The sequence below is a fragment of the Hypanus sabinus genome, chromosome X1 (genome assembly GCF_030144855.1).
Source record: "Hypanus sabinus isolate sHypSab1 chromosome X1, sHypSab1.hap1, whole genome shotgun sequence".
Classification (NCBI taxonomy): domain Eukaryota; kingdom Metazoa; phylum Chordata; class Chondrichthyes; order Myliobatiformes; family Dasyatidae; genus Hypanus; species Hypanus sabinus.
The window spans coordinates 24,777,892-24,802,980 of record NC_082738.1 but is presented as its reverse complement, the minus strand read 5'-3'; the positions used below and the strand labels follow the sequence as shown (position 1 = coordinate 24,802,980).

Below are 25,089 nucleotides of genomic sequence, written 5' to 3'. Positions count from 1 at the left end.
GGGCTGTCACTCAGTCAGACAGGGTTGGGGGGGGGGGGAGTGCAATGTCGGATGGCGGGAGCTGTGACTTACAGTGCATGGAGGCTGGACCCAGGGCTCTCCATCAATCTGCATCGGCAGTAGTCGCTTGGTCCTGAAGGGGAAGGAAAAATGGTCAAAACTAGGTGAGGTGCAGCACCGTCGAATCTGCTGACCGAAGGAAGCTCAGCGAGAGGGTTGTCCCCGTGGGGTTCGGCCCAATCAGGCCTCTCGCACTCTGTTACCTGATGGTGACCTCGGTGCACTGAGCCAGTCGCGTGCCGGCACTCTTCAGGCCCGCGTAGATCTGCCCCATTTCAATCACCCCTTCCAGTCCGACCACTTCCAGCAGCTGGTCGCTCAGCTCTGCAAAAGAGAAACACAGCAGCGAGTCCCCTCCGCAACGAACACTCTTGCGCATCGAGCAGGAGCCCTCATAGGCCGCAGCAGGCGATATGGTGGCGCACTGTGGCAGTGGGCGATTTGGGGGGGGGGGAAATGTGCGCTGTTTCTGATGGGGGAGGTTGACCACATGACACAGCGAGCATGTGACATCTGGTCCGCTGCACATCAGGTCATGTGAGGTCGGACGACGTGACATCTGGCAGCGTTTGTGCATTCACCTCGCACACAGTGGGCTTGGAACAGCTGTAGCTGGGGGTCTCAGCGCGGGAGGGCACCTACCAGCAGGGAGAGTGGGGACCCTGTAGCTGGAAAAAGAGGTGGCCGAGAGTGACACAGCTCAGCCAAACCCGCCTCCCCTCCATTTCCATCTACACTTCCCACTGTCTCGGTAAAGCAGCCAGCAAAATCAAAGTCCCCTCCCACCCCTGACATTCTCTCAACTCCCCTGTGCACGTACCACCAGGCTCAAGGACAACTTCCATCCCACTGTTTTAAGACTATTGAGTGGTTCCCTAGTATGGTAAGATGAACTCCTACCCTCACAATTTGCCTCATTTTTCCTAAAACTAAACTCTGCATTCTGTTGTTGCCTTTCCTTGTGCTACCTCAATGAGATGAAATGATCTGCATCAAAGTTTTTCATTGCATCTTGGTACTTGTGTCATGAACAAGCTAATCTACCAATTACCATTTGCAGCCACTGCTCAGATTCACATAGCTGTTGGTTCAACACTCTATCCAGTCCACAGCTCCCGGAGAGTGGCGATGCAAGCAGATATCTGGCCTTCATTGTTCACCGTACTGAGTGTAACGGTGGGGAAGTCATGCCGCAGCTATGTAAAGTTTTGGTTAGGTCACACTTAGAGTATCACGTACAGTTTTGGTTTCCCCACTACAGGATGTGGAGGCTTTAGGGAGGTGCTGCCTGGATTAGATGGTATGAGCACTAAGGAGAGGTTTGACAAGCTTCGGCTGTTTTCTTTAGAGTGTTGGCGGCTGAGGGGAGACCTGATAGAGATTTATAAGATTATGGGAGGCACAGATAGAATAGGGAGTTAGAATTTTCTCCCCCATTATTGAAATGTCAAATGCCAGGGGAATGCATTTAAGATGGGGGGGGGGGGGAAGCTTAAAGGACATGTGCGGGGAGTGATAGGCTGTCAAGGGTGGTGGTCTAAGCAGATACAACTGCAGTACTTAGTGACCTTTAGATAGACACATAAATAAACAGTGGATGGAGGGAGATGAATCACGTACAAGCAGAACAGATTAGCTTAATTTGGCATCATGTTCATCACAGACCTCTTGAGCCAAAGGGCTTGTTCCTGTGCTGTACTCTTCTCTCTGAGCTAAGACGGTATGTGCGCAGTCTGTAGGTGCACAGTATTGTCAGAGGGGCACTGAAAAAATTGTGGTGGCCTGGTAAAGAGTATCAAAGCCTTTGCTTAGGAGCGGCATGGCGCTCCCTCCTCTCCGGGTCTGGCCAACCTCCCTCATAACTGGCCTGACTATCAGGAGATTCGGCATCCACTCACATCACCGGCCTACAGACAATGTGGCTGCACACAGGCAGGCTGCCTTGCTCGTCCGTCACACACCAGGCACTTTCTCTCTAAGTCACTTGGTAGGTGGTAACAGCATCAGGAGGAGGCCATTCAGCCCATTGTGGCTGTCTGGCCATTCAATAAAAGTGTGGAGGTGCCATTTTTCTACACAATTGTCATATCCCTTGATTCCCTTAATACTCAGTCTATATATTCAATATATTAATCTCTGAATTGAATTGAATACACAAATACACTCAGTGACCGAACCTCTCGGGGAGAGAATTCCAAAGATTCACTACTTCTAGATGAAGAAATTTTTCCTCATCTCAGTCCCGAGTGGCCAAAGGGGAACTCTTCTCACTCTGGCTTTCTCTAGCACCCCCCCTGCCACACCCACTCCTAGAGTGTATTCCACCCTCATGAGAAAATCTGTAGATGCTGGAAGTCCAAAGCAGCGCGCACACGCACACAGTGCTGGAGGAACTCAGCAGGTCAGGCAGCATCTATAGAAGAGAGTAACCGGTCAATGTTTCGGGCCAAGACCTTTTACCAGTCCCAATGAGGGGTCTTGCCCAAAATGTTGACTGTTTACTCTCTTTCATAGATGCTGCTTGGCTTGCTGAGTTCCTCTAGCATTTTGTGTGTGTGTTGTAGTCCACCCTGCTTCCCCGATCTCCACACCAGTCCCAATCACCAGCCAAGATTTCAATTTCTGTTCACTTTGTGACCCGCACCCCCACAACTTTGCCCTTTCCTACCCAACTGCGACCTCTCCATCATCATCTTCTCAACACCTCCTTTCAACCCCATAACACATGGCGTCTGGGGGCAGCCGCAGACTCCCACTCACATTGCATGGTGATTTTTCTTGGAAACATCCAAGGTCAAAAATATTTGGACTATTACCTGGATAAGAAAGGTTTGGAGAGATGTGGGCCAAACGTAGGCAAAAGGAGCTAGCTTGGGTGGGCATCTTAGTTGGCATGGATTAGTTGGGCCAAAGGCCTATTTCTGTGCTCCATGACTTTGTGACTACCAACTGAAGATTGGGTCCCTGATTCCCAGGCAGCAGGCTATGGTATTTGCCTCAAAAGATCCATTGAGCCTTCCAGACAAAGCTGGATACTTCCCTTTCTTTTCACCATGTTTGCTCACCTTGCACACATGACTTCAGCGCCTCAGGGTCCGTTATGGCTGCGTAGGTTTTGTTTGGCAGGGGCTTGCTTTCTCCTTTCTTGTTCTCGCCCCACAGGTTTGAGCCCCCATGCATGCTGGGAATGTTGAGGATGGCGATCCCCTCCAATGAAAGGTTGCTCAGGTCCAAAAGGGTCCCACAGCACTGTGAAGGGAAGAAGGAACATGATTAAGGACACCCAAAGGAACACTGCCTTTAAGGGGGGGGGGGTGGTTAGAAAAAAGACTTCCAAATCCAAGACACTGGATGGTCACATCAGTGCCCAATGTGGGTATGTGGACAGGGGATTGGCCTCCTTTCCTAAACTTGTGAGAGGCTGCCTGACCATCCCAGCAAGCAAGGGACACTAGTCCAGGAGATTAACTGACACCCAACCACAGTCATGAAGCTCTAATGCCCAGGATTACAGGAGGCTGCAGAGGGTTGTAGACTCAGCTAGCTCATCACAGGCCCAAATCTTCCCCCTGTCGAGGACATCTCCAGGAGGTGGTGCCTCAAGATGGCGGTATCCATAATTAAGGACCGTCACCATCCGGGATGTACCCTCTTCTCGTTACTACCACTTGGGGAGGAGGAACAGGGGCCTGAAGACCCACACTCAATGATTCAGAAACAGCTTCTTTCCCTCCACCATCAGATTTCTGAACTGTCAATAAACACACCAAAACTACCTTGCTGTTCCTTTTACTGCACTACTTATTTTTGCAATTTTATGTCTTTGCACTGTACTGTTGCTGCAAAACAACAAGTTTCATATCATAAAAGACAGTGATAATAAAGATGATTCTGTTCTCTTGAATGGATTATTGGAGATAAGGTCTAAAACCTTTTTGTAAGCTCTGAACATTTTTGTTTGTGTGTAAGAGGATTGTTCATGGATCCCACTCACCAAAAAATATACTCCAGCCCATTTTAGACACGACTTTCTCCTACATAGATAAAGGAATGTGACAGATGCAATGTGACTTACGAATGTACCCTCAAATTCAGTGCAGAAGACTTTGTCCCTCAAGTCTGCTTCACCATTGTTAAGATCAGTGCTGATCTGATAGTCACATAGATCTGAAAGAATCTACCTGCTTCTGCTTTAAAAATTTCCAAAAATATTCACTATTCTTCAAAGAAGAGAGTTCCAAAGACTCAGGACTCTTCGAGAGAGACCATTTTGCCTCATCTGCATCTTGAAGTTGGCAACCACTTTTTAAAAAAGTGTGACCTTTAATTCTAGATTGTCCTACAAGAATAAAAGCCCTCTCCATGCCCATCCTGTCAAGCGCCCCCAGGGTCATATAAGTTTCAATCAATTCCCCTCTCACTTGACTAAACTATTAACAGATGCAAGTCTAGCATGATCATCGTATAATCTGCCCATTCCTGGTATCGCTTGTCTAATTCATTCCAGGGACATGGGCTTTGCTGGCTGACCCAGCATTCATTGCCTATCCACAGTTTCCCTTCAGAAGGTGGTTGAGAGATGCCTTCTTGAACCACTGTGGCACTTGAGGTGTGGGTATTTCCACAGTGCTGTTGGGGAGTTTGTTCCAGGACTTTGACCTGGTGGAGAAATGGATACACACTATATTCCCAAGTCAGAATGGCGTGTGGCTTGGAGGCCAACTTCTAGGAGGTGATTTTCCCCGAGCTTGTCCTTCCATCTGGTAGAGGCAGTGGGTTTGGAAGATAATGTCTAAGGAGACTTGGTAAGTTGCTTCAGTGCATCGTGTGGATGGTGCAAACTGTGCGCTGATGGTGGAGTGAGTGAATGGTTGTGGATGGAGTGCTTTTCAAGTGACTTGCTCTCTCCTGAATGGTGCTGAATTGTGGAAATGAAGAGTGTTCCATCACACTCCTAATTTGAGCCTTGCAGATGGTGGAGATAGGAGGTGAGTTTCTCACCGCAGGATTCCTAGCCCCTGACCTGCTTTTGTAGCCACATAGCTACTCCAGTTCAGTTTCTGGTCAATGGATATTGATAAGATCATAAGGCATAGGAGCAGAATTAGACCATTCAGCCCATCAAGTCCACTCTGCCATTCTATCATGGCCGATTTATTTTCCCTCTCAACCCCATTCTTTTGCCTTCTCCCCGTAACCTTTGACACACACACTATTCAAGACCCTATCGACCTCTGCTTTAAATATACTCAATGATTTGGCCTGCACAGCCGTCCATGGCAATTAATCCCACAGATTCACCACTGATAGTGGGAGATTCAGTGATGATAATGCCATTAAAGGTCAGGGGGTGATAGCTGGATTTTCTTGTGTTGAATATCATCATTGCCTGGCACTGGTGTACCGTGCATGGTATTTGTCACCACCCAGCCCAGATACAAGTGAGAGTGCAGAATCTGGAAATCTGGAGCAACATGCAAAATGTTGGAGGAGCTCAGTGGGCCAGGCAGCGAAATGAACAAGCCAATGTTTCAGGTTGAGGCCCTTCATCATCCTGAGCTGCTCACTTCCCTCCATTGATGCTGCCTGACTCGCTGAGTTCCTCCAGCATCTTGTATGTTGTACTACCAGCCCAGGCCTGCATATTGCTCAGCTCTTTAGATGTGAACTGCTTCATTATTAGTCCAGTAAACCTCTGAACTGCTTCCAGTGCATTAACATATCGCTGGTATGGTCTAACCAATGCATAACCTCCCTACTTCTATAATCAAATTACCTCAAGTAAACACTAACATTCTGTTATTAGCTTTCCTAATTACTTGCTGAACCCACACAGTAGCTTTCTGTTATTCACGCATTGCCACTCTGATCCCTGTTCCTTGGAAACTAGCACTCTCATACTTGCTTTTTATTTTTTCCTGACAACATGAACCATGTCACATTTTCCACATTATACTCCATTTGCCAGATCTTTTCCCACACACTTAACTTTTCTATATCCCTCTGCAGCCTCTTAATAGCCTTGTCACAACTTACTTTCCTACCCCTCTCTAGGTCATAAGCAAATTTGGCAACAAGGCCTTATGCCTTTATCTAAATCCTCGAAAGTTGAGGTTGCAGTAACCATCTTGGCAATCAAAGACCCCTTTAATACCTTCTCTGTTTCTAGCCAGTCTTCCACCTACACCATTATTTTTTGCCATAACCTTTGGTGCCAAGTGTCTTCTGAAAATCTTAGTACATCCACTAATTTCTCTGTGTGCCCAACATGTGTCATTTCTTCAAAGAATTTCAGTACATTGGACCAATAAATTTTAAAAGTATATTTCCTTGAGTCCAACGACACTTGTTAAGCTGAGCTGGATACAAAGTAACTCACATCTATCTCCAGAGCCTCCTGCAGGTTCTTGCATGTGGCAGAGACGGTTTCTGAGGTTGCAAACTCAAAATACCATAGCTTATTCTTCATCCTAGCAAAGAAAAAAATGTTAGGTTGGAAGCAATTCAAGTTTGCAGGATAGCTTTAATAAATACACGGAGTAATGCTGTAGTCTTTTTAAATGAGGTGGCATATCTTGCCTAACTTACAAGAGTAAAATACTCATTACTTTACATCTCTCACCTCACAGATCTTGAGTTCACGGTCAGAACATATTAAATACTGAGCGAGAAACAGTCAGGGATCTACTAGTTCATCCTGGTAGTCATATGGCCCACCAATCAACCATCAAGTCGCTGATGTCATATTTCAATTCTCCATTCAACACAAGGGTTCATTTTGGTCCATTGAGTTTCTTCTGGCTCACAGGGTGGTCACATTCTCTACTAATCTTTTCCTGCTATCCATTCCCATCAAATTCTCCCGCACACGAGGGAACAATTTACATTGGACAATTAACCCACCAATCTGTAAGTCTTTGGGATGTGGGAGGAACCTTTAGCACCTGAGGGAAAACTCACACAGTCACAGGGAGAATGTGCAAATTCCACACAGACAGGATTAAGCCCAGGTATCTGGGGCTGTGGGGTAATAAACTCTACCCGCTGCACCTCTGTGGCATCCATTAAGAACAACTATCAATAAAGGCCCCCATGTTGCCGTAGCAGTTAGCGCAACACTATTACAGTGCAGGGCACTCAGTAGTTCCGAGTTCAATTCTGGCACCATCTGTAAGGAGCCTCTGTACGTCCTCCCCGTGGATCGCAGGGGTTTTCCCCAGGGACTCTGGTTTCCACCCACTGTCCAAAGATGTATCAGGTAGGTGAACTGGTAAATTATCCTGTGATTAGGTTAGGGTTAGTCAGTTTTTCTGGGGGTTGCTGGGGCGACACGGCTTGAAGGACCAGAAGGGCCCACTTCCCATTGTATCGCTAAATAAATAACATAAAAATAAATAAGCCTTCAACAAGCAAGCCATGTGGTGATGAATGGGTCTAGGGGTGGAGAGCTTTTTGGCCAAAGTCACCCATTCTTTGGGCATGTTACACTTACTGTACATCCAGAGAACTTTGAACGTGTTCTCCCTGACACTGCACAGCTCAAGAAGTGGCACTGACATGTATCACCATGGCTATTGATGCATCTGTGGTCTTTACTGTATTGCAGACACCATGGACTCAGACTGTATACAGCTGCTCATGGACTCACCTGCTATTGAACTTTTCTGGATATTTCTCTCTCATTATGTGAAACCGATGAGCAATTGAGGCATCCTTTAAAGAAAGAAAAGATGCTGCAGTCAGATCTCACCATTGGCCCGCAGCCCACATTTTAACCACAAAGTCTGTAGCACAAAGAAGGTGAATTCATCACAGCCCCTCAGACTCACCCACCCACCATTTCCCTGTCACAATTGTTATGCAGCAGTCTAGTTCGGTATTAACAACCTCATCTCTAGGTCAAAGGTGGGGTGGTCCCACAACCACAACCTCTCGCTAAACGTCAGTAATACTAAAGAGCTGGTTGTTGACTTCAGGAAGGGGAAGGGAGGTGATTGATGGTGGAGAGAGTCAGCAGCTTAAAATTGCTGGATGATCTGTCCTGGGCCCAGCACATAGCTGCAATCAATAAGGAAGCTGTGCCAACATCTCTACTTTTTTAGAAGATCAAGGAGGTTTGGCTTGTCACCAAACACACTAGCAAACTTCTTCAAATGAAGTTGCATCATGGTGTGGTACAGCAGTTCGAGTGTGCAGGAACGTAAGAAACTGTGGAGAGCAGTGGACACAGCTCAATATATCATAGGCACATCCCCCCACCATCGGTAGTATCTACAGGAGGTGCTGCCTCAAGGAGCAATGTCCATTAACAAAGATCCCCACCACTTGGGCCATTCCATCTTCTCATAGCTACCATCTGACAGGAAGTGTAGAAGTCTGAAGTTCCACACCACCAAGTCCAAGAACATCTACTTCCCTTCAACTATTCTGTTCTTGAACCAAATGGCACAATTCTAATCACTACCTTGTTATATAAATATTATACACTACAATGGAATTTTCTGTTCTGTGTTTTTCCATGTAAAAATTGTGATTAATTCATGTTTGTCTTTCTTGTGAATGTTGTGTGCCTATGTGCCTGTGATCCTGCTGCAAGTAAATTTTTCATTACACCTGTGCACACGTACTTGTGCAGATGACAATAAACTCAACTTTGACTTTGTTCAAAGTTCAAAGTTCAAAGTCTATTGCAAGATTTAGCTGCAGCCTGGTTGAAGGCTCCAGTGTTGCTGAAGACAAGGCAATAAGTGATGGCTCTGGCCAAAATACAACACTCAGCCCTCACCCAGGAACTGGTTAGATCTCACAGCTGTTAAAGGGACTTTGCTGTTTGCGAAGTGACCATCATGTTTTCCTGGGCAATATCAGAGACTATCCTTTGTCACTTGCGAAACACTGGGAAGCTTTAGGGTTGTCGTAAAGGCAATACATTCAAGATGCTGGTATAGGAACAGAAGTGGGAATCTACCCTTATTGCCTGCTCTGGCCTATTTATGAAACTTGTCCGGCATCAATCCATGGAACATTGATGTCCCTGAAAGTGGCTATATAATTCAATATGCTTGCTTTTATTAGTTGGGAAGTTATGTTGCAGCTTTATAAAATTTTGGTTGAGCTGCACCCGAAATATTCTATTCAGTTCTGGCTGCCCCATTACAGGAAGGACGTTGAGGCTTTGAAGAGGTTTACGAGATTACCCCCCTGGATTAGAAGGTATGACAAACTAGGGCTGCTTTCTCTGGAGTGGCAAAGGCTGAGGAGAAACCTAACAGAGGTTCCTAAGGTTTTGAGAGGTATAGATAGACAGGGACAAAATGTCTATTACTAGAGGGCATGAATTTAAGGTGAGAAGGAACTAGTTCAGAGGAGATGTGCAGGGCAACTTATTTACACAAAGAGTGGCAGGCACCTGGAGCAGACTGCCAAATGTGGTGGTAGAGGCAAATAGGATAGAGACATTTAAGAGGCTCTTGAATGGGCACGTGGATGTGCAGGGAATAGAGGTATATGGACCATGTGCAGGTAGAAGGGATTACTTTAGTTAGGCATTTAATTACCAGTTTAATTAATTCAGCACAAAGGCCCATTCTTGTACTGTTACGGTTCTAAAATTCATCTGAAGTTTGTTGACTCCTCTGTCTGAGGAGGGCCAAAAAAGCAAGACCTTGCTCCCCACACCCACACCCCATGAATAAATACAACAAAATGATGAATGCAAAATATATATTGATATATCTTTGTGGACTTACCACCCCAATGGAGAAGTAGTTGTTAATAATGTTGTAAGGGACAGGATCTCCTTTCTCCAGACCAGATTCTGTCACCTCAAAGCTCCATCGATCCAGCAACATTGAAGTGCCCACCTCAATGTCTTTCAGCACCTTGGTTAACTTCTCACCCTCGTATCCTTTGAAACACAGCCAAATGTTGCCCTTCTCATTAGAGATTCAGCAGCAACAGATTAAAGCTCCCCTCCCCTCTCAATGACAGTGAGATGGGATGATGATACAAGAGGTGGCACACGTTAGAGTTATGGAGACACAGAGTCACACAGCACGGAAACAAGCCCTTTGTCCCAACTGATCCATGATGACCATGATTCCCATCTAAGCTAGTCCCATTTGCTCTGGTTTGGATCATCTTCCTCCAAATCTTTCCAATTCAAGAGCTTTTTAAATGTTGTTAATGTACCTGCTTCAACCACTTTCTCTGGCAATTTGCTCAATATATGAACCACCCTCTGAGTGAAAAAATTGCCCCTCATGTTTCTATTAATTCTCTCCCCTTTCACCATAAATATACGCCCTCTTGATTCTCCAACTCTGGGAAAAAGACTGCGCACGTTCATCCTGTCCATGCCCCTCATGAATTTATAAGATCACCCCTCATTCCGCTACACTCCAAGGAATGAAGTTCTAGCCCTGTCCAACCCTTCTCTATAACTCAGTTGTTAAATTTCTAGAAATATCATCTTAAATCTTTTCTGTACTCTGCCCAGCTTAATGGCATCTTTTGTATAGCAGGTTGACCAAAGCTGAACACAATATTCCAAATGTGGCCACATTAACGTTTTGTACAACAGCAACATCCCAACTTCTCAACTCAGTGACATGTCAAAATCTTTCTTCACTGCCTTGTCTACTCGTGCCTCCATAGTCAGGGTACTTGTAATCCAGATCCCTCTGTTCTACAGCACTTCCCAGGGCCCTGCCATTCACTGTGAAAGTCCTAAAATGCAAAACATCATGCAAAAGTTCTGATGAAGGGTTTTGGTCTGAAACATCGACTGTACTCTTTTCCACAGATGCTGCCTGGCCTGCTGAGTTCCTCCAGCATTTTGTGTGTGTTGCTCAGATTTCTAGCATCCTCAGATTTTCTCTTGCTTGTGAAGTGTTACACTTCTCCATTTTCCTTTCTTCAACCCACTTACCCAACTGATCAAGATCCCCCTGTAATTTCTGATGACCATCTTCACTGTCTGCACCACCATCCATTTTATCTGCAAACAGATCGTAGCCTGAAGGGCAATCGAACATCCAGATGATGAGGCCCAATGGCCGGAACCTTTAGACTATGAATCTCTTGCACGTCCATTGGGGAGGTCTGGGCCCATTGCATGTGAATCCATGAGTCTGCGGGATGTTGAGGAAAATGGCCTGGCTTGGGATCGGAGAACTGCTTGTATGCATGGGTGGGTAGGCAGGAGCGAGGGAGGAAGGAAGTCTGTTTTGCTGATGTTGCTTTGTTGCTTGGTATGTTCTGTGTTGTTCTGCTGAGCATTTTGGGCATGCTATGTTGGTGTTGAAATGTGTGTGGACCCTAGTACATCCTTGGGTATGTTGGTTGTTAACACAAATGGCCCAGTTCACTGTATGTTTCACACATGTGATAAATAAATCTAAATATAATCTAAATTTACTAATCAAGGCGGCAACTTGATGTGTCACAGGGTGAGACAAATATTGCTTCTGTATGCAGTAAAATAATTGCTCCCAGGAACAGAGTAGGGAGGCTTTCATATTTTGACGAGCTTCTTTTGGATGCCATAGGCAAGAGAGGCAGTGGGCTTTAGTGGGGAAAGGATGAAGGTTAAAATGTTTAGAACAGGACCATGGGAGAGGGACAAGCCAAAGGAACTTTATTGTGGGGCTCGATGGTTAGAGATGGGATTCTGTAAGGCTGTTATTCAACCTCCACAGGAGAAGCAAAGGGAAGTCAGTGAGGACAAGTAGACAATATAGTAAAAAAAGGAGAAAAGAATGGCAGATAAAAACACCTAATTATTTTGCAAAAAGATAGAAACAGTGGGATAGCTGAAGTTGTAAAAGTCCTGCAGACTGGAATGTGCCCTGAAGGAAAATGAGGTGTTTTGACTTGAAGCATGTTGTTTTTCTCTCCACAGATGTTGTCTGACCTGCTGAGCATTTCCAACATTTTCTGTGGTGGTTTTGATTACCAACTGACAATAGACAATAGACAATAGGTGCAGAAGTAGACCATTCGGCCCTTCGAGTCTGCTGTTCTTGTCAAACATTCAAATCTTACCTCAGTTCCTGCTTAACTGAAGGTAATCTCACTGCAACTGAAAGAGCGTTTCTGGATTGGAGATTACTTCAGTGCAATCTAAGTTAGCTATAGCATATGGAAGTCACAGTTTTAGAGGTCTGATTGGAACGATCATTTGCGATGTTCAGCTGTTGGGAACTTGAGTTTCATCAGCAAAATCAGACAGTGAGTCACTGTCACTAATGAGATGGGCACATTATCTTTGCCACCATCTCTCCAGCTGATCATTGTTCTTGGTTTGAAGTGAAAACCTGCCCAACAACAATGAACATGTCTTCCAGTTCAAACTTAGTTGGCTGCTAGTTTAACAATGGCACAAATATGGCTGTTAAATATGAACAAGCGAAGCCATTTATTAAGAATCTTTTACAAGATGTTAAGGACTGTGTGCCAGTGGCTTGGAGAAGTTAGTTGAGTGTGTCTTGAGACCTCGCTGGGTGCTGCCCTCTACCTGTCAGCAGAATGCACAAGGGTGGCATAGTGACAGAGTGGGTCAAGCTGCTGTCTCCCAGCTCCAGAGACCAGGGTTCAATCTTTACCTCTGGTGCTGTCTGTGTGGAGTTTGCATGCTCTCCCTGTAAAAGTGTGAGTTTTGCCTGGGTGCTCTGGTTTCTTCTGTGTCCTATGTTGGTAGGGTAATTAGACATTGTAACTTGCCCCTAGGGGAAATTGATGGGAAAGCAGGGAGAATGCATGGGATTGTTGGTCAGCATGGACTCAGAGGGCCAACTTCTGTGCTCTATCACTCAAAGGCTGGAGCTGGTTCTTACCTCCTCCCCATCGTAGGCAGCGTGCCAAGTCGTTCCCTGTGCCAAGTGGCAGAATGGCGACGGGGGGCTTCACCGGAAAGTGCATTTTGTCTGAAAGAAAAGCGAAAGGTGACTGTAATGCGAACTGCATGAAAGGCCTGTGGTAGCACAAGTACGTTACAACACCTACATAGAGATACAATAGACCTACAGACTATAAGTAATCCTAACACCTCAGGATCAATGAAGAGATACCATCAAAAGTAGCAGGATTGGGGTTGGGATCTGTCTAAGAATCATTGCCAAGAACCCATGTCAACATGTCTTCTGAGAAAAGGCATTGGTTAGACTGCACTTGGAGTATTGTGAGCAGTTTTGGACCCCTTGTCTAAGGAAGGATGTGACAGCATTGGAGAGGGTCCCCAGGAATGAAACGGCTAACATATGAGGAGCATTTGATGGCTATGGGCCTGTACTTGCTGGAATTTAGAAGATTGAGGGGGGAGTCTCTCTGAAACCTATCAGATATTGAAAAGCCTATATAGAGTGAATGTGGAGAAGGTATTTCCTATAGTGGCGGAGTCCAGGACCAGAGAGAACAACCTCAGAATTGAAGGACGTCCCTTTAGAACAGACATGAAGAATTTCTTTAGCCAGAGGGCGGTGAATCTATGGAATTTATTGCCACTATGGCCGTGGAGGATGTCTTTGGGTATATTTAAAGCGGAGGTTGATAGGTTCTTGATTAGTAAGAGCATCAAAGGTTACAGGGTGAAGGCAGGAGAATGGGGTTGACACGGAAAGTAAATCAGCCATGAAGGAATGGTGAAGGAGACTCATTGGACCAAAAGCTCAAATTTTGCTACGATGTTTTATGGTCTTATGGGTAGTTTGTTTTCACACAGAGATTGGTAAGTGCTTGGAATACACTACTGGAGCTGGTGATGGAGGCTGATACAATAGGGACATTTAACAGACTCTTAGGTAGGTACATGGATATAAGAAAAATGGAATGTAGAGGACAGAAGGATTAGAATGATCATGGAGTAGGTTAACAGGCCGGCATAACGTCATGGGCCGAAGGGCTGTACTGTGGTATACTGTTCAATTTTTTAAATTACTCCCATCAGAGGGTGATTGCCCCTTGCACATAGATGCAGGCTTGAGTTCAGCGAACGCCAACTGTTTTTCAACCTTTTTCACTCAACATCAGGCCCGGGGGAGCTGTTGCGCAATCGTGCAGCCAATCAGCTTTCAGTTCTTGGCGCTGCTAGCCCAGCCAACAACACATCATGCAGGCTTCTATCCAAAGGTGTGAGATATAGTCTAGGTCCCACTGCACTGGTGGGAGCCAATGGGAGCACCTCAGTCCTACATGAGGCCCCACTGGTCATTGCCAATGGCCTGAGGGATGCTAGAACAGGCCGCAGGGGCCGAATGCTCAGGTAAAAAAAGGATGCGATAGGCGGGGTAGATGGTGCATGGAAGGTCAGCGGGGAATTCATCAGCACAAGGCAATGGCATAGGGAAGATGCATCAATGTGCAGAAGTGTCACATCTTGCTCATGGCTGTAAATGACAGGCACCTGCATTGCTGTAGCCCCCCCTGCCCAGGTGTCCACTGACTTTGCTGCTGTCATACATTGTGTTGGACATTGCAGTGTTCATTGTGGTCTGTGGTGATACATCTTCGAGAGGGCATCAGCTCTCTATTGGAGGCAGGGGAAGGGGCAACAGAAGACTAGCTGGCTGGCCATGGTAGCATTTCTTGCTGGTAGGGACAAGCACTGTTCAAATGGTGGTGAATCTGCTTCTTACTGACAGTTTCAGTGGAAGTCCACATTACACACACACACACACACACACACACACACACACACACAGAGGCAGAGAGAGAGCATTCCAGATGCACTCCCCCTGAATTGGGCAGGATACCTATCAGTTGTTTGTCTCTGATAGTTACCTCCTCCTCATTGTTCTTGCGTTTGTCATATCTATGAACTCCCTCCATTGTTCTCTCCTCTCCTCCCTCCCTCTTTCTGCCCCTCCAGACAGCTGCTCCTGGCTCCACCCCACCTTTTTGAGCACGGACAATTAGCGCAATGCGCTGCAGCAAAGCCCCCCCCCCCCCTTTGCCTCGGGTTGATGGGGAGGGAGTTCGGAAGCAGCAGAGGAAACCGTCAGACCACATCCTGGGTGCGAGCCGCAAGCGCCTGTCGTCCAGTGCGGATTCACCGCGCAAATTCACTGCGCAACACCAAAGCCTGATTAGCGGCGCTCTTTCCAATGCTCAGAGGCCAATTGTCAGAACCTCAAAGCACATCAGGTACAGAATGAGCAATACTTGACTGCTGGATAGAAGGGAGGGAGGTCCATAGGCTCACGTTAAGGTCTTAAATCAGAGCCATTTGACCAACCCTTGACTCTAGACAAACAAGGCTCATGAGCAGGAGTTTCACGTGGGCATGTGCTTCCCATGCAAAATGAGCAGTTCCAATCAGTTCCAATAGCTGACAACACAAAGTTTCCTCTAACTCAATACCAGTTCTCAGTCTGACTCAAAGCCACAAAGGGGGTTGATGTGGAAAAAAGTCATACACTAATGCAGCAAACAACAGCAGAACTGAGGTGGATCATAGGAGATGAATGTAGAAGGAGTTTCACTCTGTGTTTAACATGTGCTGTCCTCGTCCTGGGAGTGTGTGTGTCTAACCCCAGAAGTGTACGATGGAATAGTGTAAAGGAAGCTTCACGGCGTCTGACCCTGGGTGTGTGCGCTGGAATGGTACAGGGGGACTTTCACTTTGTGTCTGAACCTGGCAGTGTGCGATGGGATGGCGTAGAGGGAACTTCAATATGTCTAACCCATGTTGTCCCTGCCCTGGGAGATTTATTCCAATATTGTCTGCCTCCCTGAAATCAAAAGCACTCCTTCTACACCTGACATCCCCCGGTTTTAAACCATCTTTTTTTGTTGAAAGGTCATTAAAGCATACAATACCAATGGAGTCTAGAATCCATCCCACAGTGCCATCGCCTCCGCACACCAAGACACGGATATTCGGAACGTCATGAAAGAATTTCAGCCTGCAAGAGAGGGAATCAGGGCAGCATTACCAAGACTCGAAACCGAGCAACAGGCGGAATGACTTGGGGGGGGGCGGGGTGGTAAGAGTGCTGGTACTGGTTCATTTGGGATCTTCTGCGGATCTCAAACAGAAAGGGTGACTGGACTGCCTGCAGTTTCCCGCAAAGTCTAGCTCAGGCCCATTCTCTGGTTCAGGTGGGGCAGGGCAAATTCTCCCATTTTCACTAGTTTGAGTTTCACACAGTGAAAGTATCTTGCCCTTTGACATCTCGTGTTAATAATGGCAATTGTGTGAGTGGTTGCAGTTGGGACATCCAAATAGTTCTCCACACAATATGGTGGATAGAGGCTATCCGCAGTGGGAGAACGTTAAACTAAATCAGAGTGACTAGAGACTGCAGATGCTGGAATCTGGAGCAACAACCAATCTGTTGGAGGAACTCACACAAAACGTTGGAAGAACTCAATAGGTCAGGCAGCATCTATGGAGAGGAATCGATGAAGAGTTTCAGCCTCATACGCTGGCTGTTTATTTCACTCCATGGATGCTGCCTGACCTGCTGAGTTCCTCCAGTGTTTTGTGCCTGTTGCTCTGGATTTCCAGCACCTGCAGGATCTCCTGTGTTTATAATCCGCTGGAGGGAATCAGCACTTGCTCGGCCTGCTAGGTTCCTCCAGCAGACTGGTTGCTGTCCTTGAGTGAAAGGGAACCTGGAGAGACTGGGGAAGCAGAGACAAAAAGAACAAGCGAAGGGAGCAGATCCTACCTCGTCCCTGAGGGAGAAAGAATCTGGCGACTGCCAGATGTGCCAAGGGTGAGATGTCACTAATGTCAAGGGTACCAGTCAATTATCTGCAAAGCTGTTTCCCATGGGAAAGCAGTTTAAAAGAGGAGTGTTACACTGCCCTTGGAACAGGCCAAAGTTGGACTGTGAATAACTGGGCTGCTTGGATCTACCAAACTGGCTGCTGGGTAGACCTCTCTCAATAACAGTGAGTTTATCAAAATCAGAATCAGGTTTATTAACACCGGCAGTATTAATCACTGTGAGCCTTCTGTTGCTTGGAGAGGTTTTTTATTGGGATGACTGTGAAATCATAAATTGATACTCAAATGTTCTGAGGTCCATAAATCCATTTGACCTTCCTCACTATAAACACAAGAGATTCTGCAGATGCTGGAAATCCAGAGCAACACACAAAATGCTGGAGGAATTTGGCAGGTTAGGCAGCATCTATGGAGGAAGACCCGATCAAGGTTCTCGGCCGAAACATTGACTGTTTATTCCCTCCATAGATGCTGCCTGACCTGCTGAGTTCCTCCAGCAATTTGTGCGTTGACCTTCTTTACTGCAGTACAGGTCTCTGATTGTGGAAAAGGAGATGGAACAGCCAATCAGTGGTCATGGTTTAAAGGTTAAGGAACTGACACTCATTGGATCTCTTTATAAAGAGAAGTGGTTTAAGAAATGCTGCAGAGCCTTTTTTTTTGGAAGGGGGTCTCTGCCGGGATGCAATTCTGACATGCCTCTGTCCTTCCTTGCTCCAAACGCCTGAATCCCCCTTCCATTCACACAAAATGCTGCTGGAACGCAGCAGGCCAGGCAGTATCTATAGGGAGAAGCAATGTCAGGACGAAGGGTCTCGGCCCGAAATGTCGACAGTGCTTCTCCCTATAGATGCTGTCTGGCCTGCTGCGTTCCACCAGCATTTTGTGTGTGTTGCTTGAATTTCCAGCATCTGCAGATTTCCTCGTGTTTGCCCCCTGCCATTCATGTTGCATGGGACCAAGGAACAGGACAGTGGGAAGCTGCTGATAACCCCACTTCCTTCCCAGTAGTGGGCTACAGAGTGGAGCAGAGGGGACCGTTGTGGCCTGCAATCCTCTGTATGTGAGGTGGGGGCAGATTCAATGGACCATGGGAGTGAGAGTGAAGAAGCTGCTCCTTCACAGGGCAGCATAGGCAGGATGTCAAAATGGCCTCATGGGTTAAAGGATTCATATTTAAGGATAAAAGGTTGCTTTGGCTAGGCAGGAGATCACAGTCAGATTAGCCATGAGCTTACTTAAATGACAGAGCAGGATCAAGGAGCTTAGAGGCTGAACTCCACTCCTCACATACTGAGTCACAGGCCCTGTAAGTAGTGTGTAATGTAACAACACAAATGTCTAACCTGTACTCTTCCATTTGGAAGTTCTTATAATATTCTCCAAATGACTGAACAAGACTCGTAAAAAGACACAGGATTGCTGCTATACTTTGACATCATGTACAGGTATTACACTCTGAGAGGGCAGTCCATGCTCACTTCATTCTTTTCCTCAACAGGTTCATCATACATCAGACATGCTCCCACGTATCCATCGCCCTCCAATTTAAGAGAGTGTGTGTGAAAGAAAACATTGTGTAAAGGCGTAACTCACCAGCTTCAGGAGACCAGTGGTGTGTTTCAGGAGCAGTTGACTTCATTGTCACAAGGGAAACAGAGGCCTTTCATGCAGGCTGTAAGGCTCCTTTTGCCAGAACCGTTTAGCACAGAAGCCGCAAGCATTGCGCCACCTGGCAGTGTGTGAAGAGTCGCTGCTTTCAGCTTGTTAAAGTGCCTTGCTAACAGGACAGCGAAAATCACTGCAGTAATGGTGCTGCCACAGACAGGCTGCCGGTGCCCACAGAGCAAAATTGCGCATTGCACAGTGCGAGTTCAAGCACCCCATCCACCACCTTGAACATTCCCCCTTTCCACCACCCGCACACAGCGATTGCAGTGTGCATTGTCTAGAGAACACACTGCAGTTACTCACCCAGGTTACTCCGACAGCACCTCCCAAGCTTGTGACTTCTGCCACCAAGGCAGTAGGGGAACACCACCACCAGCAGCAGGCTCCCTGCCATGTCACATACCATCCCGAATTATATCACCCTTCCTTCACTGTCATCAGGTCGAAGTCCTGGAACTCCTTCCACAACAGCTCTGTGGGAGCACCCTCACCAGAAGGACTGCAGGGGATTTGAGAGGGCAGCTCACCCCGTCTTCCCAAGGGTAATTGGGGGTGGGCAATAAATGCTGGTCTTGCCAACAGGGATGATTAGAAAAAAATAAAGCCGCGTTTGCCAAGGACTGATGCCATGAGGAACTATGACTCAGAAAAAGAAACAAGAATTTGATGAAGGTGATAAATCACGAGAGGCAAGAGCTCTAATAACCCTTCCCACATGCATTAGCGCTGTGATCTAATTGGGACTGCAGTGTGTTCACAGGCTCTGGAAATTATTGCGCTGAATCGTGATGCATTGCATGGTACAAGTGGCAATTGTAAGTGGTTTCCTGCTGTAAGTCACTATTAATCAGTTTGATGCTATCAGGTCAATCAAATTTTGCCACCTTGTGATGACACCATTAAGCACTGAAGCTCACAGAACATAGACTGCACAGCCCAGGATCAGGCCTTTTGGCTCAAGCTGAATTAAATCCCTTCTGCCTGTTCATGATCCATATCCCTAAAAAACTCTCAACACCAGCATCGGATCTGCTTACATCACCACCGCTGGCAGCACACTCCACACCCACCACTCTGTGTGAAATAAAACTTGCCCCTTACTTCTTTAAACTCTCATCCTCTTTTTTTAAATTCATCCTCTCTAATAATCAACAGTCTTATCCTGGGTAAAGGATGCCATTTGTCTACCTTATCTATGCGTCTCTATTAGCTCTCCTTTCAGCCTCTGATGGCCCAGAACAAAAACAGCCCAAGTTTGTCCAACCTCTCCTTATAGCTCATATGCTACAATCCAGGTAATCAGAGCAGGCTTGATGGGCCAAATAGCCTAACTTTGCTCCTATGCCTTATCGTCTTAAATCTCTTCTGCACCCTCTCCAAAACCTCCATATCTTTTCCATAATGGGTCGATCAGAATGGCACATAATACTCCAAGTGCGGCCTAGACAAAATTTCATACAGCTTCATACTCTGATACTGAATGCCCCAACTGATGAAGGTAAGCAGCTCAGGGGCCTTCTTTACCATCCTATCTACTTGTGTGGCCACTTTCAGGAAGGTATGGACTTGGATCCTAAGATCCTTCTGTACATCAGTGCTGTTAAGGATTCTGCCATTAACTGTATAGTTTCACCCTTACATTTGACCTCCAATGTGCAACATTTTACATTTGTCTGGATTAAACTCCATCTGCTATTTCTCCATCTAAATCTATAACTGATCTATATCCTGCATTATCCATTGGCAACCTTCAACAATAGCAGAGCAAGTGCCCCATTATGTTTTAAAGTACGTTATGCAACCAGAGTCCACAACTCCACCAATCTTCGTGTCATCTGTAAACTTGCTAATCCACCCATCTACATTTTCATTCAAGTCATTTATATACTTTACAAGCATCAGAGGTCCCAGCACTGATCTTTACTGAACATGGACCTCCAGCCAAAGTAATAGCCTTCAACCACTACTCTCTGTCTTCTCTGGGCATGCCATTTCTGTATCCAAACTACCAAGTTACCATGGATCCCATGCATCTTCACCTTCTGGATCAGCTTACCATGACACACCTTGTCAAATGCCTTCCCGAATTTAAATTGGGCCTAAGCTCTGGACAGAGTACTGGCTGCACGTTGCACGTTGAGACATAATGGAGCACTTATCTGCTATAGTCCACCCACCATATGAATGTTGAAGTTCACATCTGTTTAAGGCTGGCTCCAATCTTGCTGGAAGGTTGGGAAGTCCAGCAGGCTGTGAGCCAACAGCACAAGCCTCTCATTTCTCTGTCTGTACCGGTAAGGGCAACCAGGCAGTAATCAGCAACAAAACAAGCACTGATGCGACAAACATAATGCCCCAGCAGCAGCCTGGCATGGCTTGGCACCCTCTCTTAGACACCAATTATCCCCCTGAAGAATTGGATGAGTGATGCCTGGTTGGGGGGGGGGGACTGGAGAGGAGGGGAGACGTTCTCATCATTTGGAGTCAGCATCTTTAAAAGAAAATTCTGAAGGTACAGGTCACTGGTAATGAAATAATCCTTCAATTCATTGATCAAGCGTCTCCCATTTAATTTTCTGAAGGAATATGCAACTAAACATCACAGATTCCCAAATGCAGTTAAGCAAAATGCCACTGGCATCCATCCTTATGTCTCCCATTGTTCAAACGCCACTGTCTCCTTATTCAAGGCAGCAACCCCTTGATTCATTAATGTCTGAAAAGGTCTTGGTGTGTGTTTAGCTCCATTTGAGGTTCTCCTGCAGGAGGTTGGCTAAACCAACCCACTGAGAAATGGCATCTAAATTTAGGGCAGATGATCACAGGAAATCCCCACAGAAATTTCCACAGACAGATAATTACCCATCTCCTCTTCCTTTGAGCCTGTACTCAGCACTGCCTTATTGCAATGTCCCCTTATTATCCCTTGAGGCTCCACTCTTTGTGACAAGTCTAATTTCAATCAAAGCCACACAGCAAAGTAAAATGACCCTTCAAATTAGAAAGAAATAATCTCCATGCATGGCAAAATAAAACAAGACGTCTGCTGAAAATATCAGTCATAAGCATTATGCTCATTGCAGATTATAAGAGACAGGAAAATATTCACCAACTACTATGTGACTCACTGGTATTGAGAGGCCTTGCCATGCAGTGATTGTAATTAAATCTGTCCAGTTCTTTCAAAATCCACTCAGCCTTACCCTGGTTTTGGTCCATCCTTGGCTAAATTGAAGACTTGTCTTGGGTTTAAAAGGTACTGGAACTTTCTTAAGACCCTGCAAATACACAGTGACAGATCATTAGCAGCCTCTAATTACCTCTGCGACAGGCTTCAATAACACTTTCAACTCAGCTGATCACCATAGATTGAAAGAGCCTCGCCTGGGAGTCTTCAAAAGTTCAAAGTAAACTTATCATCAAAGTACATATATGTCACTATATACAATCCTCGGACTGTGTTGGTTGTTGACGTAAACAATGTACTTCACTGTGTGTTTCAATGTATATTTGAAAAATAAAGCTAATCTTGACTTTCCTGAAATTCTTAACTCTACTCAAGGGAAAGGTTAGTGATAGTTAACCCACACAAGCCCACAATTCTCACAGGATAAATTTACTTCGAACTTTGAAAAATGTATTATCAAAGTATATATCCCTTGGTCTATTCCTATTTTGTTGCCTTTCTTTGTCATTGAATATGTAATTTCTACAGAATACCTGGCTTAGAAAATACACACTAATCAAAGAATTATAATTCCACTGAATGGTATTCTCAACTAGTTAGATACAACTGTTTAAAGATGCAAAAATATCCAAATGCACCCCTTTGAAGTACAATCAGATGAAAGTGGATTCTGAACTAAAGATGACTTTAGGAGTATCTAAACAACTCTTATGTTTCATGTTCATTGTACCATATGTACCATCTTTTAGGTAAAAATAATATACACAGTATTCTAGCTGTTACTTCACCATGGCCCGAAAATTGTGGCAAGATATTTTAATCCACGTCCTCTGCCAATAAAGGCCACCACACCATCTGCTTTCCTAAGTGCCTGCTTCACCTCAGTGTTGGCATTCAGAGACAGCTGTCCAAGAACATCCAAATCACTTTGTGCATTAACGTTTCCCAATCTCTCACCACTTAGTGAATACTCAGCACCTCAGTGCATTGTGTAGAAGAAACACGTCGAGGGGTCATGCTTCATGATGGCAACCCGGTCACAGAGACGATCTCAATGAGGGCCAGCGTCAAACAAAGCACGTCAGTGCCCTGACACGTTTTTCAATCTTTCATGCCGCGATGCTGTGCTTCTTCTCCAGGACGGCTCAGACCTTCAGCACGTACAGTTCCGGAACCAAGCTCACCCCAAAGACATGCACAACAAATACAGTCACGCAACACAGTAGCAGGCTCTTCGGCCCACCACACTCATGTTGACTCTAATTTTCCAGTTAAATGATAGCAACAGGAAGAGATGGTGTGCACAGATCACACTTGTGTCACTGATCGGAAACACAAGAGAGAGTAGATGCTGGAACCTGAAGCAACACACAACCCGCTGGAGGAATTCAGTGGGTTGAGCAGCATCTGTGTTGAGAAAAGGAATTAGCATTAGCAATTCTTTTCCCTCACAGACACTGATTGACTTGCTGAGTTTCTTCCAGCTGCTTCTTTGTTGTGTTAATGATCATTTGCTAATATAAAATATAGATCTTCAAATTAATGTGGTGATTATAAGGTCAGAGCACAATATGGTAGTTATTAACCCAGTTCCATAAGAGCCCAGAGGAAGGGATACAGACTACAATAGCTATGCAGAAAAACATTCAAAATACCAATGAGGACTGATTCTTTTTACGTTATATGTTAACGGACATTGGGAATGATGGGTTTGATGGCTTAGTTGTAACGCTTGCAGACAATATATGGTAGGAGGAGGGGCAGGTAGTTGTGAGGAAGTAGAGAGGCTACAGAAGGATTTGGCAGATTAAGAGAATGGCAAAGAAATGGCAGATGGCATATAGTGTTGGGAAGTGTATGGTCTGCACGTTGGTAGAAGAAATGAAAGGGTTAACTATTTTCTAAATGGTGAGAAAATACAAAAAACTGCGGTGCAAAGGGACTTGGGAGTCCTGGTGCAGGACTCCATAAAAGTTAACTTGCAAGTTTAAGGCCTCAGTTGGAGTACTGTGAGCAGTTTTGGGCTCCTTATCTTAGAACGAATGTGCTGAAACTGAAGAAGGTTCAATGGAGGTTCACAAAAATGATTCCAGGATAGAATGGTTTGCCATATGAGGAGTGTTTAATGGCTCTGAGTCTGTATTCACTAGAATTCTGAAGAATGAGGGTGACCTCATTATAACCTATTAAATGGTGAAAGGCTTTGATAGAGTGGATTTGGAGAGGATGTTTCCTAAGATGGGAGCGTCTAAGTTCAGAAGACACAGCCTCAGAATAGAGGGCAACACACACAAAATGCTGGAAGAATTCTGCAGGCTAAGCAGCATCTATGGAAAAGAGTACAGATGATGCTGAATGGTCTTGGCCCAAAACATCGACTGTACTTTTTTCTGTTGATGCTGCCTGGTCTGCTGAGCTCCTCTAGCATTTTGTGTGCATTGCTTGGATTTCCGGCATCTGCAGATTTTCTCTTGTTTGTGATAGGAATAGAGGTACATCCTTTTAGAATGGAGGTGAGGAGGAGTTTCTTTAGCCAGAGAGCAGTGAATCTGTGGAATTCATTGCCACAGGCAGCTGTGGAGGCCAAGTCTTTATGTATAATTTAGACCGAGGTTGATAGACCCTTGATTGGTCAGGGCATGAAGGATTATGCGGAGAAGGCAGGAGATTGGGGCTGAATGGAAAATTGGATCAGCCATGGTGAAATGGCAGAGCAGACTCGATGGGCCAAATGGCCTATATCTTATGATTATGAAAAAGAGGGCAGGCAATTGATGAGCAGGAAGCACATAAGGTCAGAAATAAAACAGACACTTGCATCATAACAAGAAATAGGAAGAGGAACAGGCCATTTGGCTCTTTCAATATGCTTCCGATGTTTCAAGATCATTACTTCTAACTCAACATGTTCCTGTCTAATATCATATCCCTCAATTTCTCTACTAGAAATCTATCAATCACAGGTTTGAATCAGTGACTGAGCTTCCTCAGCCCTGTAGAGTACAGAGCAGCCAAGACTTGTCACACTTTATTTGATCCCCGAATGTCCTATCTCTTGAGCAACACACACAAAATGCTGGAGGAACTCAGCAGGCCAGGCAGCATCTATGGAGGGAAATGAACAGTCCATGTTTTGGGCCGAGACCCTTCTATGGGACTGGAAAGGAAGGGGAAAGAATCCAGAATAGGCAGGTGGGTGAAGGGGAAGGAGTGCAAGATGGCAGGTGATAGGTGAGGCCAGGTGTGGGGGAGTGGGGATGAAGTGAGGAGCTGGGAGGGGATAAGTGGAAGAGGTAAGGGGCTGAAGAAGAAGGAATCTAATAGGAGAGGGCTGTGGACCATGGAAGAAAGGGAAGCAGGAGCAAAACCAGAGGAAGGTGATGGTCAGGTCGTGAGGATGAGAGGGCCACCAAAATGAGGACAAAACAAAATAACATGC

The 25,089-nt window shown here is 45.7% G+C and overlaps 1 protein-coding gene across 10 annotated transcripts in view; it reads right to left on the bottom strand.

Annotated features, from left to right (window-relative positions):
* Positions 1-25,089, bottom strand: part of LOC132384709 (diacylglycerol kinase beta-like) — a 207,430-nt gene that overhangs the window by 2,679 nt on the left and 179,662 nt on the right. For all 10 annotated transcript variants that reach the window (XM_059956084.1, XM_059956085.1, XM_059956090.1 and 7 more), the window contains 9 exons: positions 21,667-21,741; positions 15,877-15,962; positions 12,897-12,986; positions 9,810-9,967; positions 7,709-7,773; positions 6,440-6,530; positions 3,126-3,309; positions 264-384; positions 73-133 (listed from right to left, as the gene is read on the bottom strand). In XM_059956084.1, coding sequence (XP_059812067.1) covers positions 73-133; positions 264-384; positions 3,126-3,309; positions 6,440-6,530; positions 7,709-7,773; positions 9,810-9,967; positions 12,897-12,986; positions 15,877-15,962; positions 21,667-21,741 — 931 coding nt within the window. The remainder of the gene's footprint in view (positions 1-72; positions 134-263; positions 385-3,125; positions 3,310-6,439; positions 6,531-7,708; positions 7,774-9,809; positions 9,968-12,896; positions 12,987-15,876; positions 15,963-21,666; positions 21,742-25,089) is intronic.